Genomic DNA, 24,781 nt, shown 5'->3' with positions numbered 1-24,781 from the left:
GTCAGCAGCCCGTGCTACTAGACTGAAACAAACTGGATCGACAACACAACGCAGGAAACTGGAGTTTCACAGCGATGGGCCGCAGAGCAGGAAGGTCCCAGGGTCAGACGGCTTTTAAACATGACTGAGATATGAGCTGTTACAGGACTGAGGATCGTTTGGGCAGTTTAAACATGGAGCAAGAACCAGGTAGGGAAATCTGGGAGCAACACAAGACTTCGCTGCCTTCACACTGTGCGGTACAGAGGGGACAGTCATAGTGAAGCCAGAAGGAGATCGGATATCAATATTGTACCTGTCAACCTTTATAAAACACTGGTTAGGCCTCAGCTGGAGTATTGTGTCCAGTTCTGGGCACCACACTTTAGGAAGGATGTCAAGGCCTTAGAGAGGGTGCAGAACAGATTTACTAGAATGGTACCAGGGATGAGGGACTTCAGTTATTGTGGAGAGACGGGAGAAGCTGGGATTGTTCTCCTGAGAGCAGAGAAGGTTAAGGGGAGATTTAATCGAGGTGTTCAAAATCATGAAGGGTTTTGATAGAGTAAATAAGGAGAAGCTGTTTCCAGTGGCAGGAGGGTCGGTAACCAGAGGACACAGATTTAAGGTAACTGGAAAAAGAACCAATAGGGGAGAAGAGGAGAATTATTTTACGCAGTGAGTTGTTCTGATCTGGAATGCGCTGCCTGAAAGGGCGGTGGAAGCAGATTCAATAATAACTTTCAAAAGGGAATTGGATAAATACTTGAAGGAGAAATTGACAGACCAATGGGGAAAGAGCAGGGGAATGGGACTAATTGGATCGCTCTTTCAAAGAGCTGGCACAGGCACGATGGGCCGAATGGCCTCCTTCTGTGCTGTAAGATTTTGTGATAATTGATATAAGAACATAAGAAATAGGAGCAGGAGTAGGCCAATCGGCCCCTCAAGCCTGCTCCGCCATTCAATAAGATCATGGCTGATCTGATCCTAACCTCAAATCTAAATTCATGTCCAATTTCCTGCCCGCTCCCCGTAACCCCTAATTCCCTTTACTTCTAGGAAACTGTCGATTTCTGTTTTAAATTTATTTAATGATGTAGCTTCCACAGCTTCCTGGGGCAGCAAATTCCACAGACCTACTACCCTCTGAGTGAAGAAGTTTCTCCTCATCTCAGTTTTGAAAGAGCAGCCCCTTATTCTAAGATTATGCCCCCTCGTTCTAGTTTCACCCATCCTTGGGAACATCCTTACCGCATCCACCCGATCAAGCCCCTTCACAATCTTATATGTTTCAATAAGATCGCCTCTCATTCTTCTGAACTCCAATGAGTAGAGTCCCAATCTACTCAACCTCTCCTCGTATGTCCACCCCCTCATCCCCGGGATTAACAGAGTGAACCTTCTTTGTACTGCCTCGAGAGCAAGTATGTCTTTTCTTAAGTATGGACACCAAAACTGTATGCAGTATTCCAGGTGCGGTCTCACCAATACCTTATATAACTGCAGCAATACCTCCCTGTTTTTATATTCTATCCCCCTAGCAATAAAAGCCAACATTCCGTTGGCCTTCTTGATCACCTGCTGCACCTGCATACTAACCTTTTGATTTTCTTGCACTCGGACCCCCAGATCCCTTTGTACTGCAGTACTTTCCCGTTTCTTGCCATTAAGATAATAACTTGCTCTCTGATTTTTCCTGAATTGGTTCAGGATCCATTCCTCTTGTCAAGGGGATAACTCATCTCAGTGATGATTGAGCATGAAGTGTTTAACATTCTCTTCGCATTGACAGGAACAATTAGCCAGCAGCAGAAAGTGGAAAAGTCGGATCAAGATGGCGAGAGACCCCGATTTGGCGCAGTGCGAGTGCCTGGAACCAATAGCAGCCCTCGCTGCATGGTCTTCACTTACTTCAAAGGGGACATCAATAGTGTGGTGGATGAGCACTTCTCGAGAGCGTTGAGAGGAACAAGTAGTCCCATCGAGATTTGTTCGAAAAGAAAAACCAAGAGCAGCCAACCAGAGAAAGGTAAGAGGTTGAGTCCGTGTGTAGGCTGTGGTTTAGTGTCAGGGGTCGAGTCCGTGTGTAGGCTGTGGTTTAGTGTCAGGGGTCGCGTCCGTGTGTAGGCTGTGGTTTAGTGTCAGGGGTCGAGTCCGTGTGCAGGCTGTGGTTTCGGGTCAGGGGTCGCGTCCGTGTGTAGGCTGTGGTTTAGTGTCAGGGGTCGAGTCCGTGTGTAGGCTGTGGTTTAGGGTCAGGGGTCGCGTCCGTGTGTAGGCTGTGGTTTAGTGTCAGGGGTCGAGTCCGTGTGAAGGCTGTGGTTTAGGGTCAGAGGTCGAGTCCGTGTGTAGGCTGTGGTTTAGGGTCAGAGGTCGAGTCCGTGTGTAGGCTGTGGTTTAGGGTCAGAGGTCGAGTCCGTGTGAAGGCTGTGGTTTAGGGTCAGAGTTTGAGTCTGTGTGTAGGCTGTGGTTTAGGGTCAGGGGTCGAGTCCGAGAGGTCGAGTCCATGTGTAGGCGGTGATTTAATGTCAGAGGTCGAATCCGGTTGGTCATAAATTGAAACCTTCCTTGTAAAAGCTTCTTATTATGGCCGTCGTTTGGACTGTATTCATGGTAACTGTCTAATGGCATCAGTGCCAAAGCAGCACGGTTACTTTGCGATGCTGGAACATGGTGAGTGTCTGGTGTCTGATTCTCCAGTGAGAGTCCTTCCCACAGATAGTGCAGGGCTGGAGGATGCACTGTTAACTCTTGGAGTCTGATTGTCTCTCCTCTTTCCTCTCTCCTCTCTCTTCTGCATAGGAACAGGAGGAGGCCATTCAGCCCCTCAAGCCTGTTCCACCATTCAATTAGATCATGGCTGATCTGTATCTTAACTCCATTTACCCACCATGGTTCCATATCCCTTAATCCCCCTCACCCAACAAAAATCTATCAATCTCAGTTTTGAAATTTGCAATTGACCCCCAGCCTCAACAGCTTTTTGGGGGTAGAGAGTTCCAGATTTCCACTCCCCTTTGTGTGAAGAAGTGCTTCCCGACATCACCCCTGAACGGCCTGGCTCTAATTTTAAGGTTCTGCCCCCTTTGTTCTGGACTCCCCCCACCAGAGGAAATAGTTTCTCTCTATCTATCCTATCAACTCCTTTAATCATCTTAAACACCTCAATTAGATCACCCCTTAATCTTCGATTCTCGAGGGAATCCAAGCCTAGTCTGTGCAACTTATCCTCATAATTTAACCCTTCAATCCCCGGTATCATTCTGGTGACTCTGCGCTGCCCCCCCTCCAAGGCCAATCTATCCTTCCTGAGGGGCGGGGCCCAGAACTGAACCCAGTCTCCAGATGGGGTCTGACCAGAGCTTTATATAAACTGGAATATAACTTCCTCCCCTTTCTACTCCAGCCCTCTTGAGATAAAGGCCAACATTCCATTAGCCTTTTAAATTATTTTTTGTACCTGTCCACTGGCTTTTAGTGATTTCTGTACTTGGACCCCTAAATCTCTCGGCTCCTCCACAGTTCTGAGCTTCTCACCATTTAGAAAATACTCTGATTTATCTTTCTTAGGTCCGAAGTAGATGACCTCACACTTTCCCACGTGGAACTCCATCTGCCCCGGTTTTGCCCACTCACTGAATCTCTCAATGTCCCTTTGCATTTTCCTGCTCCCATCTACACTATTTACTGTGCCACCTAACTTAGAGTCCTCGGCAAACTTGGATATATGGCTCTCTATTCCTTTATAAACATAAAATATAGTGAAAAGATGAGGCCTCAGTACAGATGCCTGGGGGACACCACTAGTCACATCCTGCCAATTTGAGTACCTGTCCATGATCCCTACTCTGTCTCCCACATCCTAACAATTCCCTGTCCAAGCCAATGGCTGTCCCAATTCCATGCACTCTCATTTTTGTTAACAGTCTCTTATGTGGAACTTTATTGAATGCCTTCTGGAAGTCCATATAAATAACATTCAGTGACACTCCCTTATCTACCAGGTTAGTTACCCTCCTCAAAAAATTCAACTAAGTTCATTAAACGTCCCTTCCTCTTTATAAATCTATGCTGGCTCTCTCTGATCAGCCCATGTTTGTTATCACTAATGTCCTTTAGGGAAGGAAACCTGCCGTCCTTACCCGGATTTGGCCTATATATGAATCCAGTCCCACACCACTGTGGTTGACTTTTAACTGCCCTCTGAAGTAGCCCAGCAATCACTCAGTTTTATCAAACCGCGACCAGTGGTTCAAGCAGAAGGCTGACCACCACCACCTTCTCAGGGCAACTCGGGATGGGCAATAAATGCCGGCCTTGCCAGTGACGCCCACATCCCGAGAATGAATGAAAAAAAACGTCAGTTTCCCCAGGTCACATGTGTCACACTCCCACTGTGGAGAATTCCTGACCAAGAATAATCTGGTTTATAATGATCAGTTTTTAGAGGCTTCACTGTAATTACAATCGACCTTATGCAAACTCCATTTCACCTGTAACAGCAGTCTGTTTGGGAAACAACTTCCCAAGTTGTTCTTGTGAAGGGTGAATTATTGATTGGATGGATGGCCTTACAAGGATTTCCAAGTGGCTCATTTTCGCCCCGAGTTTATGGAAAGTCCGATCTGTCACTATTTTGGTAAAGTGGTTAATTCTCATCAGAGTTGGATGAGGATAAATGACTGATTTGCGGGGGTTGTTGTATCTGCGAACACTCAGTTATCGGCTGAGGTCATTGCTACAAACCTACAGCCACTTCAGTAACTGAACAAGTGACAGTTCACCATTTAGAGGCTGAAATCTCCAATCAATATTGATATTATATCTTTGTCCCAAACTTAGTTAAAAATCAAACGGGATTGCCATTTGTTTTGAGCAGATTGTAGGGCTGTTTCATGATGTATGTCACATTCCTGTCCACTCACCCACAGCTGGAACTCATTCCACACTAATCTCAAGTTGCCGAGCTAGGTTGAACAGCGATAAGCAGAGTTCAGCAGACTTAGTTCTGTGCTCCCTGATGCTCAAATCCCTCACGGTCGATCTGGAGGAAAGTATTTATTGTAATATTATCTATAAAATTCACAAAGCCTGGTACCAATATAAGGCAGATAAACAAAGTTCAAAGGGATAATTGGGACCAATTAAACAAAATGGGTTAAGGAATGGTGGAGTTTAATTTGGATAAATATATATTGGAACAGGAAATGGGAGATGTGTACTTGATGAAATGGATTGTGTCACAAAGGTGCGAAAGGACATGATTTGGGTGTAATTATTGATCATTCACTGAAAGTTTTCAACCAATGTACGAAAATAGCCTCAATGCTCTTTGACTGAAAGAAATAAGAAACTTGCATTTATATAGCGCCTCTCACATCTTCAGGATGTCCCAAAGTGCGTGACAACCAATTAAGTATTTCTGAAGTGTAGTCACTGTTGTCATTTGGCAAATTTGGTGGCCAATTTGTGCACAGCAAGATTCCACAAACAACAATGAGATAAATGACCAGTTAATGTTTTAGTAATGTTGGTTGAGGGATAAATATTGGCCCCAGGACATCTGGAGAACTCTCCTGTTCCTCTTTGAATAGTGCCCTAGGATCTATTATATCCACCTTGACCAGGCAGAGAGGGCCTCTGAGTTTAACATCTCATCTGAAGGCCGGCACTCCCTCAGCACAGCACCGAATGTCAGGCTACCTGACATGCCCAACTCTCTGGAGTGGGGCTTGGACCCATCACCTTCTGTGTCAGGAAGTGAACGTTATCCACTGACACTGTAAGAGATACACTGGTGAGTCCCTTCTTGGAATATTGGTGAAATGTTGAGCACCAAAGGACATTTCTGCCGGAGAGGATTCAGAAGAGAGTAACGAGGAAGAGTCAAAGTCCTCGGGCTCCAAAGTCACAAAGAGATTTCACAAAACCTGACGGACTTCCAGTGGAGGAAGAAGATTCACGGGAACATGATCCCGATCCGTAAAACACTGAAGCCCACAGACGTTGCAGATGTGAGCAGGTTATTTAACTTGGGATACGAGTACAGAACTAAATTGCACAGGTTTAAATTCATAGGAACAGGAGTAGGCCATTCAGCCCCTCGTGCCTGCTCCGCCATTTGATACGATCATGGCTGATCTGTGATCTAACTCCATGTACCTGCCTTTGGCCCATATCCCTTAATACCTTTGGTTGCCAAAAAGCTATCTATCTCAGATTTAAATTTAGCAATTGAGCTAGTATCAATTGCCGTTTGCGGAAGAGAGTTCCAAACTTCTACCACCCTTCGTGTGTAGAAATGTTTTCTAATCTCGCTCCTGAAAGGTCTGGCTCTAATTTTTAGACTGTGCCCCCTACTCCTAGAATCCCCAACCAGCGGAAATAGTTTCTCTCTATCCACCCTATCCGTTCCCCTTAATATCTTATAAACTTTGATCAGATCACCCCTTAACCTTCGAAACTCCAGAGAATACAACCCCAATTTGTGTAATCTCTCCTCGTAACTTAACCCTTGAAGTCCGGGTATCATTCTAGTAAACCTACGCTGCACTCCCTCCAAGGCCAATATGTCCTTCCGAAGGTGCGGTGCCCAGAACTGCTCACAGTACTCCAGGTGCGGTCTAACCAGGGTTTTGTATAGCTGCAGCATAACTTCTGCCCCCTTGTACTCTCGTCCTCTAGATATAAAGGCCAGCATTCCATTAGCCTTCTTGATTATTTTCTGCACCTGTTCATGACACTTCAATGATCTATGTGCCTGAACTCCTAAGTCCCTTTGGACATCCACTGTTTTTAACTTTTTACCATTTAGAAAGTACCCTGTTCTATCCTTTTTTGATCCAAAGTGGATGACCTCACATTTGTCTACATTGAATTCCATTTGCCACAGTTTTGCCCATTCACCTAATCTATCAATATCGCTTTGTAATTTTATGTTTTCATCTACGCTGCTTACAATGCCACCAATCTTTGTGTCATCGGCAAACTTAGATATGAGACTTTCTATGCCTTCATCTAAGTCGTTAATAAATATTGTGAATAATTGAGGCCCCAAGACAGATCCCTGCGGGACTCCACTAGTCACCTCCTGCCAATGTGAGTACCTACCCATTATCCCTACTCTCTGTCGCCTTTCGCTCAGCCGACTTCCTAACCAAGTCCGTACTTTTCCTTCGATTCCATGGGCTTCTAATTCAACAAAGATCAAGTGAGATGAAGATAAGAAGGAATCTTTCCCAGCACAGAGCAGCGTGTACCTGGCGCTCCCAACAGCAGCTGATACCTGATTGATATCCTGAAACTGGACAAACATCTGTGTAGGAACAGAGGTGATCAGGATCGGAGAGACTGAGATGATCAAATACTCCACAATGGGTAATGTGTTGCTGGGCAGATGGAGTCTGGACCAAGGGCTGTTTTCTGATGGAAGGCAACAGTGAAGGGTGGAGATGGGGAAACATTCTGGAATTTGGATTGGCTGCTTTTGAGAATTAGTGAGTTTTTATGTATCCTTCAGGAGATTAAGTGAGTGGGTTAGGGTCCCCTGTGGAGCAGATTGCACAAGACCTGTGGATGGAGTCAGAAATATTCTGGTTTTGAACTTCTTTCAGGGTCTTTTCTAATTTGATGAAATGGAATAAAACAACATAACATGAATTAACAGCGCAGATAGATATTAACGGTTATGATATAGTTGCGAATACTGAGACATGGCTGCAGGGTGACCAAGGATGGGAACTAAACATCCAGGGATATTCAATATTTGGCAAGGACAAGCAAAAAGGTGGGGTAGCTTTGTTAGTAAAGGAGGAAATCAATGCAATAGTGAGGAAGGATATTGCCTCGGAAAATCATGATGTGGAATCTGTCTGGGTGGAGCTAAGAAACACCAAGGGGCAGAAAACGTTGGTGGGGGTTGTCTATAGGCCCCCAAACAGTAGTGGAGATGTAGGGGAGGGCATTAAACAGGAAATTAGAGACGCATGCAAGAAGGGTACAACTATAATCATGGGTGACTTTAATCTACATATAGAATGGTCAAACCAAATTAGCAATAATACGGTGGGGGAGGAATTCCTGGAGTGTGTACGTGATGGTTTTCTAGACCAATACGTTGAGGAACCAACTAGAGAACAGGCGATCCTTGACTGGGTATTGTGAAATGAGAAAGGATTAATTAACAATCTTGTTGTGCGGGGTCCCTTAGGGAAGAGCGACCATAACATGATAGAATTCCTCATTAAGATGGAGAGTGAAGTAGTTGAATCCGAAACTAGGGTCCTGAATCTAAATAAAGGAAATTATGAAAGTATGAGGTGTGAGTTGGCTATGATAGATTGGGGAACTTTACTAAAAGGGATGATGGTGGATAGGCAATGGCTAATATTTAAAGAACGTGTGCAGGAATTACAACAATTATTCATTCCTGTCTGGCGCAAAAATAAAACAGGAAAGGTGGCTCAACCGTGGCTTACAAAAGAAATTAGGGATAGTTTTACATCCAAAGAGGAGACAAATAAAATTGCAAGAAAAAGCGGCAAGCCTGAGGATTGGGAGCAGTTTAGAATTCAGCAAAGGAGGACAAAGAGATTGATTAAGAGGGGAAAAATAGAGTATGAGAGTAAACTAGCAGGGAACATAAAAACTGACTGTAAAAGCTTCTATAAAAACGTCAAGAGAAAAAGATTAGTGAAGACAAATGTCGGTCCCTTACAGTCAGAAATGGGGGAAATTATAATGAGGAACAAAGAAATGGCAGAACAATTAAACACATACTTTGGTTCTGTCTTCACAAAGGAGGACACAAATAACCTGCCAGAAATGTTAGGGAACCAAGGGTCTGGTAAGAGGGAGGAACTGAAGGAAACCAGTGTTAGTAAAAAAAATAGTGCCAGGGAAATTAATGGGGCTAAAGGCTGACAAATCCCCAGGGCCTGATAATCTACATCCCAGAGTACTAAAGGAAGTGGCCCTGGAAATAGTGGATGCATTGGTGATCATCGTCCAAAATTCTATAGACTCTGGAACAGTTCCTACAGATTGGAGGGTGGCAAATGTAACCCCACTATTTAAAAAAGGAGGGAGAGAAAAAACAGGGAATTACAGACCAGTTAGCCTAACATCAGTAGTGGGAAAATGCTCGAGTCCATTATAAAAGATGTGATAACAGAACACATGGGACATCATTTTAACACCCGCGTTCCTGGCGGGGGGGCTCCGAAAATCGGAGAATCCCGGAGCGGGATCGGAGCCCGGCTCCAACCCGCCCACTTCCAGGTTCCCCACTGACGCGCCGGCGTGCGCGCGCAGCCCCCGCTGGTGGGAATCCCGCTGGCTTTAATTGCCACTTGAAAGTATTTATTTTGCTTGTTCAGGTCATTAACTGACCTGATTAAGGGATTATATGAGGAGGGGTGGGATTTTATAGAAAACTGGGACTGTTTCCCGTACTGGGGGAAACACTCCCAGTTCAAATGGACGTGTTGTAGCCATCAGCCTGTGGCAGCTGCAAAGGTCCATTTGACAGGTGGTGGGGGAGACCCTCACCCATTGCAGGAGGCCACTCTGTCACTTTGGACAAAGTTTGGCCTCCACCACCCTCCTCCTGACAATAAAATTCACCAACTTGCACACTTACCCCGGGGTCCAGAGACATGTACCTACCTTGCGGACCCCCTCAGATGTACACCTTCCGGTTGGGGGCCGCCGTAGCTGCAGTCATGACCTCCTCGGAGGGCGAACAGCATCACCAGCCTCACCAGCCTCGCCATCCACCCCGTCCACCTCTGACACGTGGAGCTCCACAACACAGTGCTGTGACACATCCACCTGCACAGCAGGAGCGAGGGCAACCACAGAGAGAGATGCGTCGCAGAGGGCACTACCCTCGCCACAGGATCCACAGACCGATGCTCAGCCTCCTGGACCTCTCTGAGCAGCAGTGCACACGGAGGCTCAGAGTCACTCGACATGTAGTCGTGGACATCTGCAGCCTCCTTCATGCCGAGCTGCTCCCGGCTGGCCCGAGCACCATCTTCTTACCTGTCGCTGTCAAAGTCACCACTGCCCTCAACAACCTCTCCTCCGCATCCTTCCAGGGTGCCACCGGGGACATCGCCGACGTCTCTCAGTCGTCTGCACAAAAGAGCCCTGCAAATACACCTACACCCACTCTGCAGTGACACAATGGGTGGCATCAGTTGTGGGTCTTCATCGTGATCCTCAGGAAAGGGCATTATTGCACAAACCAGACAAGATTCGCAAAGACGTGGCAGTAGTGGTGCCAATATAATATGTAATGTGAGTTGGTCAGAAATTCAATATAAGTAACACCCATGACAAACCCTCAAACACCCTTGTGCATCCCCTTCATGCTCACGACACGTTTGCCTTACGCTGCCTACTGCACATATGTGATGCATGCCCTGTGGCTGCAGCACAGGTAGTGGCAGGTTGAGTGAGGCTGGCCGTGAGAGAGATGCACGAGAGGGTGAGTATGAGATAGAGCCATGAGATTGTATGAGGATTGGGTTGAGTGGTAGTGGCGGGATGAGTACTGGCGAGGTGAGTAGGTGGAGGTAAGATGAGGATGAGGTTTGAGTGGGTGTGAGGGGTGATGTGACAGAGTAGTGTTGGCAGTGCTGAAGGAGATGTGGGGTGGGGGCGGTGATGTGGCAGACGGAGTGTTGGGGAATGAGTAAGTGTGCTCACTGTGGCTGACCTACTGAGGTCATTGGAGCGCCTCCTGCACTGTATGCAGGTGGGCGATATGTTGGTGGTGCTGGTGACCTCCTCTGCCACCTCGAGCCAGGCCTTCCTGGTGGCAGAGGCAGGCCGCCTCCTCCCGCCCGCCGGGGGGAAGATCTCTGTCCTCCCCCTCCTCCTCACCCCGTGTATTGATACCTGGAGTGAGGCATCATTAAACCTGGGAGCAGCCTTCCCCCTGGGCTGCTCCATGCTGTAATTTTTTCTATTTGTTGCAGCATCAGTCAGTGGAGGACTGCCCCTTTAAATAGAGCTCCTCCAGCTGACAGACCTTACTGCGCATGCGCAGCCCGCCCGACGCGCAGATCAGCAGTGGGGAACCCGGAACAAGACGTAAGTGGATCCAATTAGCCTGCGATCGTGTGGGTGGCTGACTAATTTCACCGGGCGCGTTACCCACGCGCCCGATAGCCCCCCCGCCACGAACCCGCAGCCCTGGTAACATCGAGCCCATTGTTTCTGTAGATTAGTTTTGAATTGACCCCCTTCAAGCACAGGCCGTGTCCTCTGGTTCCATCGTTCTGGACAAGGTGAAACAGCTTGTCATGTTCGACATTATCTGGTCCCTTTAGAATCCTAAAAACAGCGATCACATCACCTCTCAAACTTCTCATTTCCAGTGAGAACACGGTCAATTTACACAATCGCTCCTCATCCCATTTTAATCCCATCCTTCCCTAATCCCAACCCTACTGTCTCCCCATTACACCATCCAAATGTTTCTTAAATGAGTCCAGCATTGTGGCCTCAATCTCTCGCCCTGGTAATCCCTTCCAGCTGTTGATCACCCACTGTGTAAAGAAATACTTCCTGGTGTCTGCCCTAAACCTGCCGTTCACACCCTGACTGTGTGCCTCTTGTCCTGCTGTGTCAGAAAGTGTTTTCCCAGGTCTACTTTCTCTATTCCTCTCTGAGTCATCTCCTTTTCGACATTGATGAGCTCTGGTTTATTCAGTTGTTTCTCACAGCTGTTTCCCCTGATACCCCTGCCCCGTCTCCAGTACCTAAACGGCCCTCTTGTGTCACAGTAACCAGGACTCCACCCAATCTTCCTGGTGGAGCCTGACCAGCTTCAGTATGGTGACTGGGGCTTTGAACAGAGCTGATTTGGCAATATAACCTGGTGTCCTGTTTGTGTTGTTTATTGGAGCCCAACTGTTTAGACACGGTAAGCCACAAGTGAACTAATGCCCCTTAGGTCGCTCAGCTTTCCCCCTTGGTGAGTTCTATCCCACTCATGGAGCATGAGTAGCTCCTGGGTTTATTCCCAAAATGCAGTATCTTGAATTTGTCTGCGCTGAACTATATTTGCCAATGATCTGCCCAGGTCAAACCCATATCAAGCTCTCTGTAAGCTGCCTCCTCGAAGTTTGTTCCTCTCCCCTCAGCTTTGTGTCATTTGAGAGTGTAAGTAACTTCATTTTTAACAGATGATACAAGTGCAGTGGAAGACTTGTGTTTACATAACACTTTTCACAACCTCAGGACGTCCCAAAGAGTTTTACAGCCAATGAAGTATTTTTGAAGTGTAGTCACTGTTGTAATGTGGGAAAGGCGGCAGCCAATTTGCGCACAGCAAGATCCCACAAACAGCAATGAGATAATGACCAGATCATCTGATTTTTTTTAGTAATGTTGTTTGAGGGATAAATATTGGCCAGGACACCGGGGAGAACTCCCCTGCTCTCCTTCAAAATAGTGGGATCTTTTATGTCCACCTGAGAGGGCAGACCGTGTCTTGGTTTAATGTTTCATGTGAACGACGACAGTGCAGCACTCCCTCAGTATTGCACTGAACTGTCAATCTGAATTATGTGCTCAAGTCTCTGGAGTGGGACTTGTTCCCACGGCCTCCTGCCTCAAGAGGTGAGAGTGTTTCCCACTGAGCCACGGAAAGACAGAAACCGAGAGGATAATTCATGAATGAACAGGGGCCAGTCTGAATCTCACTGAGGATCTGCTCCTTAATGGTTTTACTATTAATAATTTGCATTGTTTAATGCGTGCAAATAATATTGGAGATTACAGCAGATACTGGACTAGTGCAAATGACTGTTTAGTGTGCACATTTACAGAGTGGAATTTCATTGTTTATCTGGAGCTTAATTAAAGCAGAGATTGCTGGATCTCAGGCCTACTGCATTCTACATTTCATATCCTGATTCCCTTACAATTAATTCGGAGGGCAATTGGCACGTGACAGGAATTCTGCCGCCATTAGTGTTGCCTGTAAGTTTGGCGTCACTGAAGGTTGAATCATTAACAACTAAATAAGACATAAACCAATACCTCTGGTTAGGCCTGTGACAAAATGGCACTTTTTAATTATTTCATAAAAATCAATGTAAGTCTGATATTTTCTGATCCTCATTTGGTACCAGTAACCCAGGCCCTTCGTGGTAATGTGTAATCAGCCTCCTCTGTTATGTCCAGTTGTACATTTTTAATGATCTGGCGCATTGCATATAACTTCATTAATCTAACGGTGTGTTAACGACGCACGCTGTTATTAATGTGCAAATCGGCCGGCAAGTTCAGGGGATGAAGAGAAACGCCGTGAGTTGTGAACCTCCAGAATTTTCTGGTCGATTTACGTTGCTCCCACAAACGGCATCTCGCCCTCAAACCTTCCCGTTATCTTCAAGAACTTGCTGGATTTGCACATTAATTGCCCATTAAACTCGCCGCAGGAAGTCAGGCTGGAATTTAACAGTGTTAAGTACCTTTTAACAATGTGATAATGGCTAATGCCAATTAACCTCTCTAGCCCAGACAGGGAACAATTTAACCTGTTCAATCTCATTCCTGCAGCTAGTAAATTGTTCCGAGAGATTTTTCAAATTTAAAATTTTAAAAAATGTTCTTACTTTTCCTTTGTCTCTTTTTTTCTCTCTCTCTTAATCCAATCTTTCTTCCTCTCTCTTTATTTCTCTTTCTGTTCCTGATTTGACTCTAATTCACCCGATTTCCTTCTCTGTCGTTCCTCTGTTTCTTTCTCAATCCTTAAATCTCACTGGTTAAGGAGATAGACTATTGGTCCCGCTGTTCACTGAGGTCCAGGATGCCCCATTGCCCTTGTTATCAGCTTGCACTTCCAGCAGAAATTATATTCCCAGCTGAAGGCTGCAGGAAAAGTCTAACTAGTGAGGCACGCTGTGAGATTTGGCCCTTTGTTGTTTAATAGTTTTCATTTGTTTCTCGTGCTGTTTTTTGTTTGTTATTTTGAGGTGGCGAGAGGGTGGTTTTAATGGTTTATCTGCATTTATATCAAATTCCACTCCTGGATCATCTTGGGATGTTTCACTATATTGAAGGTGTCATACAGGTTGTAACATAGAGGAGGGGAGGTGAATGGACAGAGCAGATGTAACTACTTCACACAGAGAGTGGGATAAGTTTGGAATGGACTGTCCAGGTCGATAACATCAAGCTTTTTAAGATCAAGGTGGATAGACGCTCGATGGAAAATCGATTGAGGGATTTAGGACGTGAGCTGTGTATTTTGGTTTTGTTCTCTGGAGCCGGACAGTTGGACCGAGATAGACCTTTTTGTTCTCTGGAGCCGGACAGGTGGACCGAGATGGACCTTTTTGATCTTGTACATTCCTGAGTTTGCCTGACGCCTGATGGTAAAACAGGGCAAGGGATTGGTCAACAGTTCATGTACCTCCAATTATGGTGCTGTCATGATGATATAGGAACAGGACGAGGCCATTCAGCCCCTCAAGCCTGTCCCGCTATTGCATCAGAACATGGCTGATCTGTACCTCAGCTCCATTGACCTGCCTTTGCTCCATATCCCTCGATATCTTTAATTAATAAAAATCTATCGATCTCAGTCTTGAAAATTTCAATTGACCCCCAGCCTCAACAACCTCTTGGGGTAGAGAGTTCCAGATTTCCACTACCCTTTGTGTGAAAATGTGATTCCTGATCTCCCTCCTAAATGGCCTGGCTCTAATTTTAAGATTGTGCCCCTTTGTTCTGGATTGTCCCATCAGAGGAAATAGTTTCTCTGTTGCTGAGATAATTAAATATTTGTAAATGAGTTTCTTTTGCATTTGTTTTTTCCCAGTAGTAAAGTTGGGAGAGGGACCTCTGGGGAAAAAGAATTCCCACCTGGACATCTCGGGAGAACAACTCTGAAATGTTCCTTGTACAAAATGTAGGGAGATTTTCAGTGACACTTTTATGATCGTCCTTTACGGCCTTTCACTACACGGCTACCTCAATATCGTGTCATTTAGTTTCCATAATCTGCAGGCTGTGATCAGTTACATCCAATCAGCAACATTGGAACTTTGGAACAGAAGAAGGTCGAGTTTACGCAACTAACCTCATCATTTAACCCTTTAAGCTTGGTATCATTCTGGTAAATCTGCGCTGTAAAGAAAAGATATACATTTATATCGCACCTTTCATAACCTCAGGACATCCCAAAGCACTTTACAGCCAATGAAGTACTCTTGAAGTGTAGTCACTGTTGCAATGTGGGAAACACGGCAGCCAATTTGTGCACAGCAAGATCCCACAAACAGCAATGAAATATCATCTGTTTTAGGTGTTGGGGGATAAATATCGGCCAGGACACTGGGGAAAACCCCCCAGCCTGCATTATGTGCTCAAGCCCCTGGAGTGAGGCTTGAACCCATGACCTTCTGCCTCAGAGGGGAGACTGCTACCCACGAAGCCACGGCCGACACCGACGGAGACAAGTAGCTGCTGCTAAAGCTTCACATCTCCATCTGGTAGAACCACCATTCGATGAGGCACGGCGGTTGGCACTGCCCATGGTGCGGTTGGCAGGTGGGAGGTGCTGAACTGGGGATCACTCCTTCTCACTTGACTCCAGTATCCAGACGAATAGGGTGGTCCTGACTGGACAATCAGCGGGAAGCTTACCAGCATTCTATTCTGGTGGTTGCATGGTTTAGATGGTCAAACTCCAGCAATTCCCTTGTGCACACTTTGGGGGTCCCTAATCCTCGGCTCCGCCAACTTCCGCACAAGCCCTTGGGACTTAGGCAAGCGGAGTGAGTCCCTACAACAACAACAACTTGCATTCATAAAGCACCTTTAATGTAGTAAAATGTCCCAAGGCACTTTGTAGAGGGGCAATCAGACAAATATGGACTCCAAGCCACAGCAGGAGATATTATGGGGTTGGGGGGGGGGGGAACCAAAAGCTTGGTCAATGAGGTGGGTTTTAAGGAGGGTATTGAAGGAGGAGAGGGAGGGGGAGGGGTTTAGGGAAGAAATTCCAGAGCTTGGGGTCGAGGCAGCTGAAGACACGGCCGCCAATGGTGGGATGAAAATCGGGGCTGCACAAAAGGCCAGAATTGGAGGAGCGCAGAGATCTCGGGGGGTTGTAGGGCTGGAGGAGGTTACAGAGATAGGGAGGGGAGAGGCCGCGGAGGGATTTGAACACAATGATGAGAATTTTCAAATCGCGGTATTGCTGGACCGGGAGCCGATGTAGGTCAGCGAGCTCGGGGGGGTGATGGGTGAACGAGACTTGATGTGGGATAGGATAGGTGCAGCAGGATTATGCATGAGCTGATGCTTATGGAGGGTGGGAGATGGGAGGCCGGCCAGGAGAGCATTGGAATAGTCCAGTCTGGAGGTGACAAATCCAAGAAAGATAAATTGGAGTATTTTCTAAATGGTGAGAAACTAGGGAGTGTGGAGGAGCAGAGAGAGTTCGGATTCCAAGCACACACAGCTCTAAAAGCGAGTATCCAGGTACAAAAAAGTAATCAAAAAGGCAAATGGAATGTTGGCCTTTATCTGAAGGGGGCCAGAATACAAAGCGAAGGAAGCTATACCTCAGTTATACAGAGCCTTGGTCAGACGCCATCTGGAGACCGCGTTCAGTTCTGGGCCCCGCCCCTCAGGAAGGATCGATTGGTCTCGGAGGGGGGGCAGCCCAGATTCACCAGAATGATAAGGGGGCTTAAAGGGTTAAATCATGAGGCCAGGTTGCATAGACTAGCCTTATATTCCCTTGAATATAGAAGATCAAGGGGTGATCTAATTGAGGTGTTTAAGATGATTAAAACAGCAAACCTACCAAGGTATTTAGTATTAAAACCAGATGTAATATAATTTTTTGAGATTCTGCCTCCAAAGTCGTTGTATTATAATTGAATCATCCTTTACATTATTAGCTGGTCACGGCAATGCCAGTTTTCCCGTGGCAGCCACTTTCGCAGTTCGCAGACCGTGAAGGTGAAATGGTCAGAAGGTCAGGGTTCAAGCACTATCTCAAGATTTGTGCACATGATCCAGGCTGAAACGGAGGGAATGCTGCAGTGTCAGAGGAGCCTCCCTTTGGATGGACTGTTTACCGGAGATATCTCCTGTTCCAACGGATATTAAAGATCCCACATCATTGTTCAAAGAGCAGCAATTTGTAATCTTCCTTCAACCAGCAATAACAAAAAATAGATTAATCGCTCACTCGTGCCACCGCTGTTTGTGGGATCCTGGAATCGGATTGCCTCATTCGTCTGCACCTTAAAGTCATTTATTGCATGTGAAATGCTTTGGAATGTCCCAAAGACATGAGAAACCTCGATGGAAATGCACGTCTTATTTATTTATTTTCACAGCAAAAAATATCAATGTCAGGAATACCTTTCACTTCTGCTCACACTTTCCTCCATTTTTCTTTCCCATTTTCTCCTCTCCCCGTTTTTCCTCCCAGTAACTACTCCCGGATCACCCACAATCCCAGTACCTACTCCCGGATCACCCACAATCCCAGTACCTACGCCCGGAACACACACAATCCCAGTACCTACGCCCGGAACACCCACAATCCCAGTACCTACTCCCGGAACACCCACAATCCCAGTACCTACGCCCGGAACACCCACAATCCCAGTACCTACTCCCGGAACACCCACAATCCCAGTACCTACGCCCGGAACACCCACAATCCCAGTACCTACTCCCGGAACACCCACAATCCCAGTACCTACGCCCGGAACACCCACAATCCCAGTACCTACTCCCGGATCACCCACAATCCCAGTAACTACACCCGTAACACCCACAATCCCAGTACCTACGCCCGGAACACACACAATCCCAGTACCTACGCCCGGAACACCCACAATCCCAGTACCTACTCCCGGATCACCCACAATCCCAGTACCTACGCCCGGAACACACACAATCCCAGTACCTACGCCCGGAACACCCACAATCCCAGTACCTACTCCCGGATCACCCACAATCCCAGTACCTACGCCCGGAACACACACAATCCCAGTACCTACTCCCGGATCACCCACAATCCCAGTAACTACACCCGTAACACCCACAATCCCAGTACCTATGCCTGGAACACCCACAATCCCAGTACCTATGCCTGGAACACCCACAATCCCAGTACCTACTCCCAGATCACCCACAATCCCAGTAACTACTTCCGGATCACCCACAATCCCAGTACCTACTCCCAGATCACCCACAATCCCAGTACCTACTCCCAGATCACCCACAATCCCAGTAACTACTCCCGGAACACCCACAATCCCAGTAACTACTCCCGGAACACCCACAATCCCAGTACCTAATCCCGGAACACCCACAATCCCAGTACCTACGCCCGGAACACCCACAATCCCAGTAGCTACTCCCGGATCACCCACAATCCCAGTAACTACTCCCGGAACACCCACAATCCCAGTACCTACTCCCGGAACACCCACAATCCCAGTACCTACTCCCGGAACACCCACAATCCCAGTACCTACTCCCGGAACACCCACAATCCCAGTACCTACTCCCGGAACACCCACAATCCCAGTACCTACTCCCGGAACACCCACAATCCCAGTACCTACTCCCGGAACACCCATAATCCCAGTACCTACTCCCGGAACACCCACAATCCCAGTACCTACGCCCGTAACACCCACAATCCCAGTACCTACTCCCGGAACACCCACAATCCCAGTACCTACGCCCGTAACACCCACAATCCCAGTACCTACGCCCGTAACACCCACAATCCCAGTACCTACTCCCGGATCACCCACAATCCCAGTACCTACGCCCGTAACACCCACAATCCCAGTACCTACTCCTGGAACACCCACAATCCCAGTACCTACGCCCGTAACACCCACAATCCCAGTACCTACGCCCGGAACACCCACAATCCCAGTACCTACGCCCGGAACACCCACAATCCCAGTACCTACGCCCGGAACACCCACAATCCCAGTAACTACTCCCGGATCACCCACAATCCCAGTACCTACGCCCGGAACACCCACAATCCCAGTACCTACTCCCGGAACACCCACAATCCCAGTACCTACTCCCGGAACACCCACAATCCCAGTACCTACTCCCGGAACACCCACAATCCCAGTACCTACTCCCGGAACACCCACAATCCCAGTACCTACTCCCGGAACACCCACAATCCCAGTACCTACTCCCGGAACACCCACAATCCCAGTACCTACTCCCGTAACACCCACAATCCCAGTACCTACTCCCGGAACACCCACAATCCCAGTACCTACTCCCGGAACACCCACAATCCCAGTACCTACTCCCGGAACACCCACAATCCCAGTACCTACTCCCGGATCACCCACAATCCCAGTACCTACTCCCATAACACCCACAATCCAGCTCAATGCAGAGGTTGAAAAATGTTGGCCTCTGATTGGATGAAGATTCTCACTGAAGGTTGTTGTTTTCAGCCAATGGAAGCAAAGAACACAGATTGTCACTCAGCCAATGATATGATGAGGTCAACTTCAAATCTTCCCTTTTTCAGCATCAAGTTCGGGAAGATGGTGAAGGAAAGGAGGGTAAAGGGACATAGGAAGATGAGATTAGGATACTGCTCATGTGGAGGATAAACACCAACACCGACTGGATGGGCAGAATGGCCTGATTCCGTGCTGTAATTTCTATGTAATTCTACGCTCACCCATGGCTTTGACCATGTCACTTTGTTGATGTGACTCACGGGGGTGAAGGGAGGGTTGTCTTTATAAAAAGGCCTTTGAAAGAATGTGACCAACTCCTGGCTGAGCGCCTTCTCCACTCTGGATGCTAGTGATCAGTTTTCAGTCTCTGCACAGGTTCATTGTACCAGGCTCTGATGTGTCCCTTCCCATCACATCCCATCACGACCCCTGCCCTCCTCTCCCATCCCCTCCCCTCCCGTCATGTCCCCCCCACCGTCACATCCCCTCCTGTCACTGAGACTCATTATTTGCAGCCTTCGCATTTTGAATAAATCACATTTTGATTGCAGCTGTCAAAAAAAGTCTTTGGTGAGACTTTGACCTTTTCTTTAATAACACCTTTTGTGCTTTGTTCATTTTTGAAGGATGAGTCGGTGGCGAGGCCGGCATTTATTGCCCATCCCTAGTTGCCTTGAGAAGGTGGTGGTGGTGGGCTGCCTTCTTGATCCACTGGTAGCGGGTTTGATGCAAACTGAGGGGCTCATGAGGTCATTAGAGGGCAGTTAAGAGTCAACCACATTGGTGTGGGGCTGGAGTCACATATAGGCCCAGGCCGGGTAAGGACGGCAGGTTTCCTTCCCTAAAGGACATTAGTGAACCAGTTGGGGTTTTATGTCAATCCGACAGCTTCATGGTCACTTTTACTGAGACCAGATTATTATTTCAAGATTTGTTTAAACTGAATTCAAATTCTCAAGCTGCTATGGTGGAGATTTGAACTCACGTTCTCTGGATTATTAGTCGAGTAACAGAACCAATACACCACCGTACTGATTGCATTTAAATGAATCCTATTTACATCTGAAATATTGTCTGATTTTGATCTATTGATTCAAAACTATTTCCTCCTTTTTTCAGATGAGAAACAGTCCACAGACGGATGGAATGCTCGGGCTCCGCTCTGGTCCAGGCCGTACCAAGGACCTCTCTCTGCTGCGTCCAGAGACGCCCTGACTCGACCCATGGCTACGGCTCACTACAGGTCAGAGACCCCCCACAATCTCCGCCCGCAGCCTCAGGACCCGTGGCTCTTACCGGCCGTGAGCAGCCAGGGTTTAAGCGGCACCGTCTACGGCCAGCACATACCCGAACTCCACCGAATGATGCCGGCCAACAGACAGTATAGCTCCCTTCTCTTGCCATTGCAAGGTGCGAGACCACCTACTGGACCCAGCCAGCGACAGACGGTACCAAAAACAGAACTCACACCCATCTGGGCAGCAGCTCCACCTGGACTGGCTGAAATGGGCCAAAGTAGGAACCCTGAGAGAGGTACGAGGGGTGATTTATGGAGGAACAAAGGAGGTAAAAAATGTATCACTCTGAATGGGAATTTGAATATAAATTTCTTCACTCTGGGTCATATTCCCAAAGCAACTTTATTTTCGTAGCGAAAGATAATTAACATCCATAAATAATAAAAAATCAATTAATATATAATTTAAATGACCAAAATCAAAGTCAGTGATATTATCGACAAACGCTAGAAATTGCTATTTTTCGGGTGTGAAATGGGTGCAAAGCTGACAAATTTAGCAGTGGTTTGTCCGTGTCTGAACTGCACTTGCATTCGGGCCACTGCTCAATTAATCAGGCCCATTTCTTAGGCTTCCTGGGCAGCCACTTAAAGCAGGCGTCAGGCCCCTTACACTGAGCAGCCTCACTCCTGTTTAATGACCCCTCCGGGAACTCTGTTTCTGATGAGCAGGGACAGGGGCTGGGTCCGGGCCTGGTCTGCTCAGGAGTCCTCAGCGACTCCTGCGGCCTAGGCAGCCACCGCCAACTAAAGGCAAGATTTAATTTCTTTAAATGCACAAAGTGTTCCTGTGGAGCCAGGAGGGGGGAGGAGGGGGGGGAGGAGGAGAGGAAGGAGGGGGGGGAGGAGGAGGGGGAGGGGGAGGGGGAGGAGGAGGGGGGAGGGGGAGGGGAGGGGGGGAGGAGGAGGAGGGGGAGGGGGAGGGGGAAGAGGGGGAGGGGGAGGGGGAGGAGGGGGGAAGGAGGAGGGGGAGGGGGGGAGGGGGGAGGGGGAGGGGGAGGGGGGGAGGGGGAGGGGGAGGGGGGAGGAGGAGGGGGAGGGGGAGGGGGAGGAGGAGGGGGGAGGGGGGGGAGGAGGAGGGGGAGGAGGTTGTGGGTTCGAGCCCCTTCAAGGTGTTTGAGTTCATAATCCATCACCATAACCCAACACTCCAGAGCCAAACTAAGGTCCCATCTGCCTGCTCAGGTGGACGTTAAAGATCCCAGGGTCCCATTCGAGGAAGAGTTCTCCCGGTGTCCTGAACAACATTCCCCCCACAACCAATCCCAAAGACAGAATGTCTTGCCGTTCATCTCATTGCCCTGTGGAGAATGACGGCTTTGTCTCCTTTGTATTAGAGGAATCACTTCACTGCAGGGGTCCAGGTCTTCGGTTATGTGGAGAGCGTGGAGAGACTGGGATTGTTCTCCTTAGAGCAGAGAAGGTTAAGGGGAGATTTAATCGAGGTGTTCAAAATCATGAAGGGTTTTTGATGGAGTAAATAAGGAGAAACTGTTTCCAGTGGCGGGAGGGTCGGTAACCAGAATTTAAAATAATCAGATTGAAAATAATTGGCAAAAAAACCAGAGGGAAGATGAGGAGAATTTCTTTACACATCGAGTTGTTATGATCTGGAATGCACTGCCTGAAAGGGCGGTGTAAACACGTTCAGTGTTTCCTGATAGTTAAAACCTCTCAGTTCTGGTATCATCCTAGTAAATCTTTTTTGCACCTTCTCGAGTGCCTCTATATCCATTTTATAATCTGGAGACCAGAACTGTTCACAGTGCTCCAAGCGTGGTCTAACCGAGGTTCGATACAAGTTTAACAAAACTTCTCTGCTTTTCAATTCTATCCCTCTAGAAATGAACCCCAGTGCTTTGTTTGCATTTTTTTTTGGCCTTCTTAGCCTGCGTCGCTACTTTTTGTGATTTGTGTATCTGTACAGGTGATAGTTTTCAGGGGTGTTGAGGGAGGAAAGCTGTCCAGGACAGCAGGGAACTCCCCTCTCTTCTTCCAATCATGTCATGGGATCTTTCATACGTTAAAAAACCATATAAACCAACAGGGAGAGATCTCGGGGCTGAACATATGCGATTCGCAGTTCTCACCTCTATAGATTCTGTCTCCTTTAAACCCCCGGCTGGATCTGATTATTGAGGTGAGATGATTTGTCACCGATATTGTTTGTTAGCTGCCATCTCGACGATCGTCTTGAATAATATTCATTTTGTTTTAGAGAAGCTGTAAAAGGTTAAATCAGCTCGACTGACAGAGCGCGGTGGTATTGAGGGGACCTCCCCCTCCCAGAGCAACAGCCCCCCAAAAATTTAGATGAGCAAAGTGAGCCTGTGTGTTTTTAATGTTATTATTTACTTTATCCAATTTTACATTTCTTCTGTAGGTTTCCAACATCAGGAGAAAAGGAAGGATATATATTGGTATTAGGATGACCTCTGTCCTGTTCAACCTGATTCCGAATACAATGGTGATCCTTCTCACCCAGAGCCACCACTGGACCATTGCGTGAAAATTAAAGTCTCTTTTATACTGGTGTTTGCTTAGTTTGGATTCCAGGACACGGCGACTGCAAGCTGCTCCCGATGTTTACGCTCCAAATCCAGCTCCTAGTGTACAGGCTCTGAGACCCAGTCTTTACTGGATTGTTGAGTCCACTGTGAGGATAAGGGAGCTAGATTTAGTACGTGTAAATCCCGGGAGCTTGATCATCGACGATCAGACTCCTGCAACCGATAGAAGCTTGTAGCACAGAAAGGGGGCCATTCGGCCCATCATGTCTGTGCCCAATCTTTGCTGAGCAATCGGAACAGAACAAGCACCTGTATAAAAGCGGCAAAACTCTCAATCAGACCTTTGACCTTGCGTGGCCTTAAACCACAATATTCTTGCCAAATAAACCCCAGTGCAGTTTGCTGCCCACTCACTGAGGAACTTTGCTGGGAATCTTCAGATATTTACAACCCAAGAAGGCAGATTTTATGTGTTTTCTCAAATTATAAGTTGGTTCTTCCAAACACACAACTCGGGGTTAAAGAAAACATGGATTATTTATAAACTTTTATTTATCGAGCACTTTTAGAGTAGTGAAACGTCCCAAGGCGCTTCCCAGAGCGTAATCAGACAATAACCGACACCGAACCAAAGAAGGAGACATTAGGACAGATGACCCAAAGCTTGGTCAAAGAGGTAGGTTTTAAGGAGTGACTTAAAAGGAGGCGAGAGAGGCGGAGAGGTTTAGGGAGGGAATTCCAGAACTAAGAGCCAAGATGGCGGCCGTGCCTTCAGCCGACGGTGGAGCAAAGAAAATCGGGGATGTACAAGAGGCCAGAATTGGAGAAGCACAGAGATCTCGGAGGGTTGTAGGGCTAGAGGAGGTTACAGAGATAGGGAGGGGTGAGGCCATGGAGGGATTTGAGGATAGGAACAAATCAAGATGGTAAGGAATCTCTCCATGACAGAGGTGTTACCCATTTACTCACAAGACAGGTCTACTTGACGATAATTAAATACTCGCCGCTAAAGTCTCGTCACATTGTATTGAAAACTACGCTAAACTGCTCGTGCTCAACAGTAACGTTCTCAGTAAAATATTGATGGTCCCTTAGCTCCATCTACTGACTGACCGTCACCTCACTCTCCTGTGCAGACTGGGAAGATGGGCTGCAGGCAGGCTGCAAACTCTCCGGCATTGTCCTGGAGTCTCCGGGAATTGTAGATTAATCTCCTGCTGCAGGCAACCTGGGAGAAAAATCACTGGGGCATTAAAATAAACTGTCAGGTTTTTTATCATTTTGTTTTTTAATTATAGAAATATCAGAGAGGGGGGGAAAAGGGCTGATTGACTGACGGTCAAGAATCATCCAATCGGGTAAGGAAGAGCCTGTTCACTTTCCAATTGGCTGTGGGAAGGCGGGTCACCTGATGATGGCCGAGTTGGGTGACCAATGGTGGGAGCGTGGGGGGCGGATCACCTGATGATGGCCGTGTTGGGTGACCAATG

The 24,781-nt window shown here is 47.4% G+C and overlaps 1 protein-coding gene across 1 annotated transcript; it reads left to right on the top strand.

Moving 5' to 3' along the window:
* On the top strand, positions 1-24,781 carry LOC137332782 (transcription cofactor vestigial-like protein 3). The gene is made up of 4 exons (XM_067996718.1): positions 1-189; positions 1,775-2,011; positions 20,604-21,017; positions 23,165-24,781. The coding sequence occupies exons 1-4, from the start codon at positions 132-134 to the stop codon at positions 23,206-23,208; spliced, it is 753 nt and encodes a 250-aa protein (XP_067852819.1). The 5' UTR covers positions 1-131; the 3' UTR covers positions 23,209-24,781.

Source organism: Heptranchias perlo, chromosome 15 (genome assembly GCF_035084215.1).
Source record: "Heptranchias perlo isolate sHepPer1 chromosome 15, sHepPer1.hap1, whole genome shotgun sequence".
NCBI classification, from domain to species: domain Eukaryota; kingdom Metazoa; phylum Chordata; class Chondrichthyes; order Hexanchiformes; family Hexanchidae; genus Heptranchias; species Heptranchias perlo.
The sequence above is the reverse complement of the archived record's forward strand: the minus strand, read 5'-3'. Positions and strand labels throughout refer to the sequence as shown.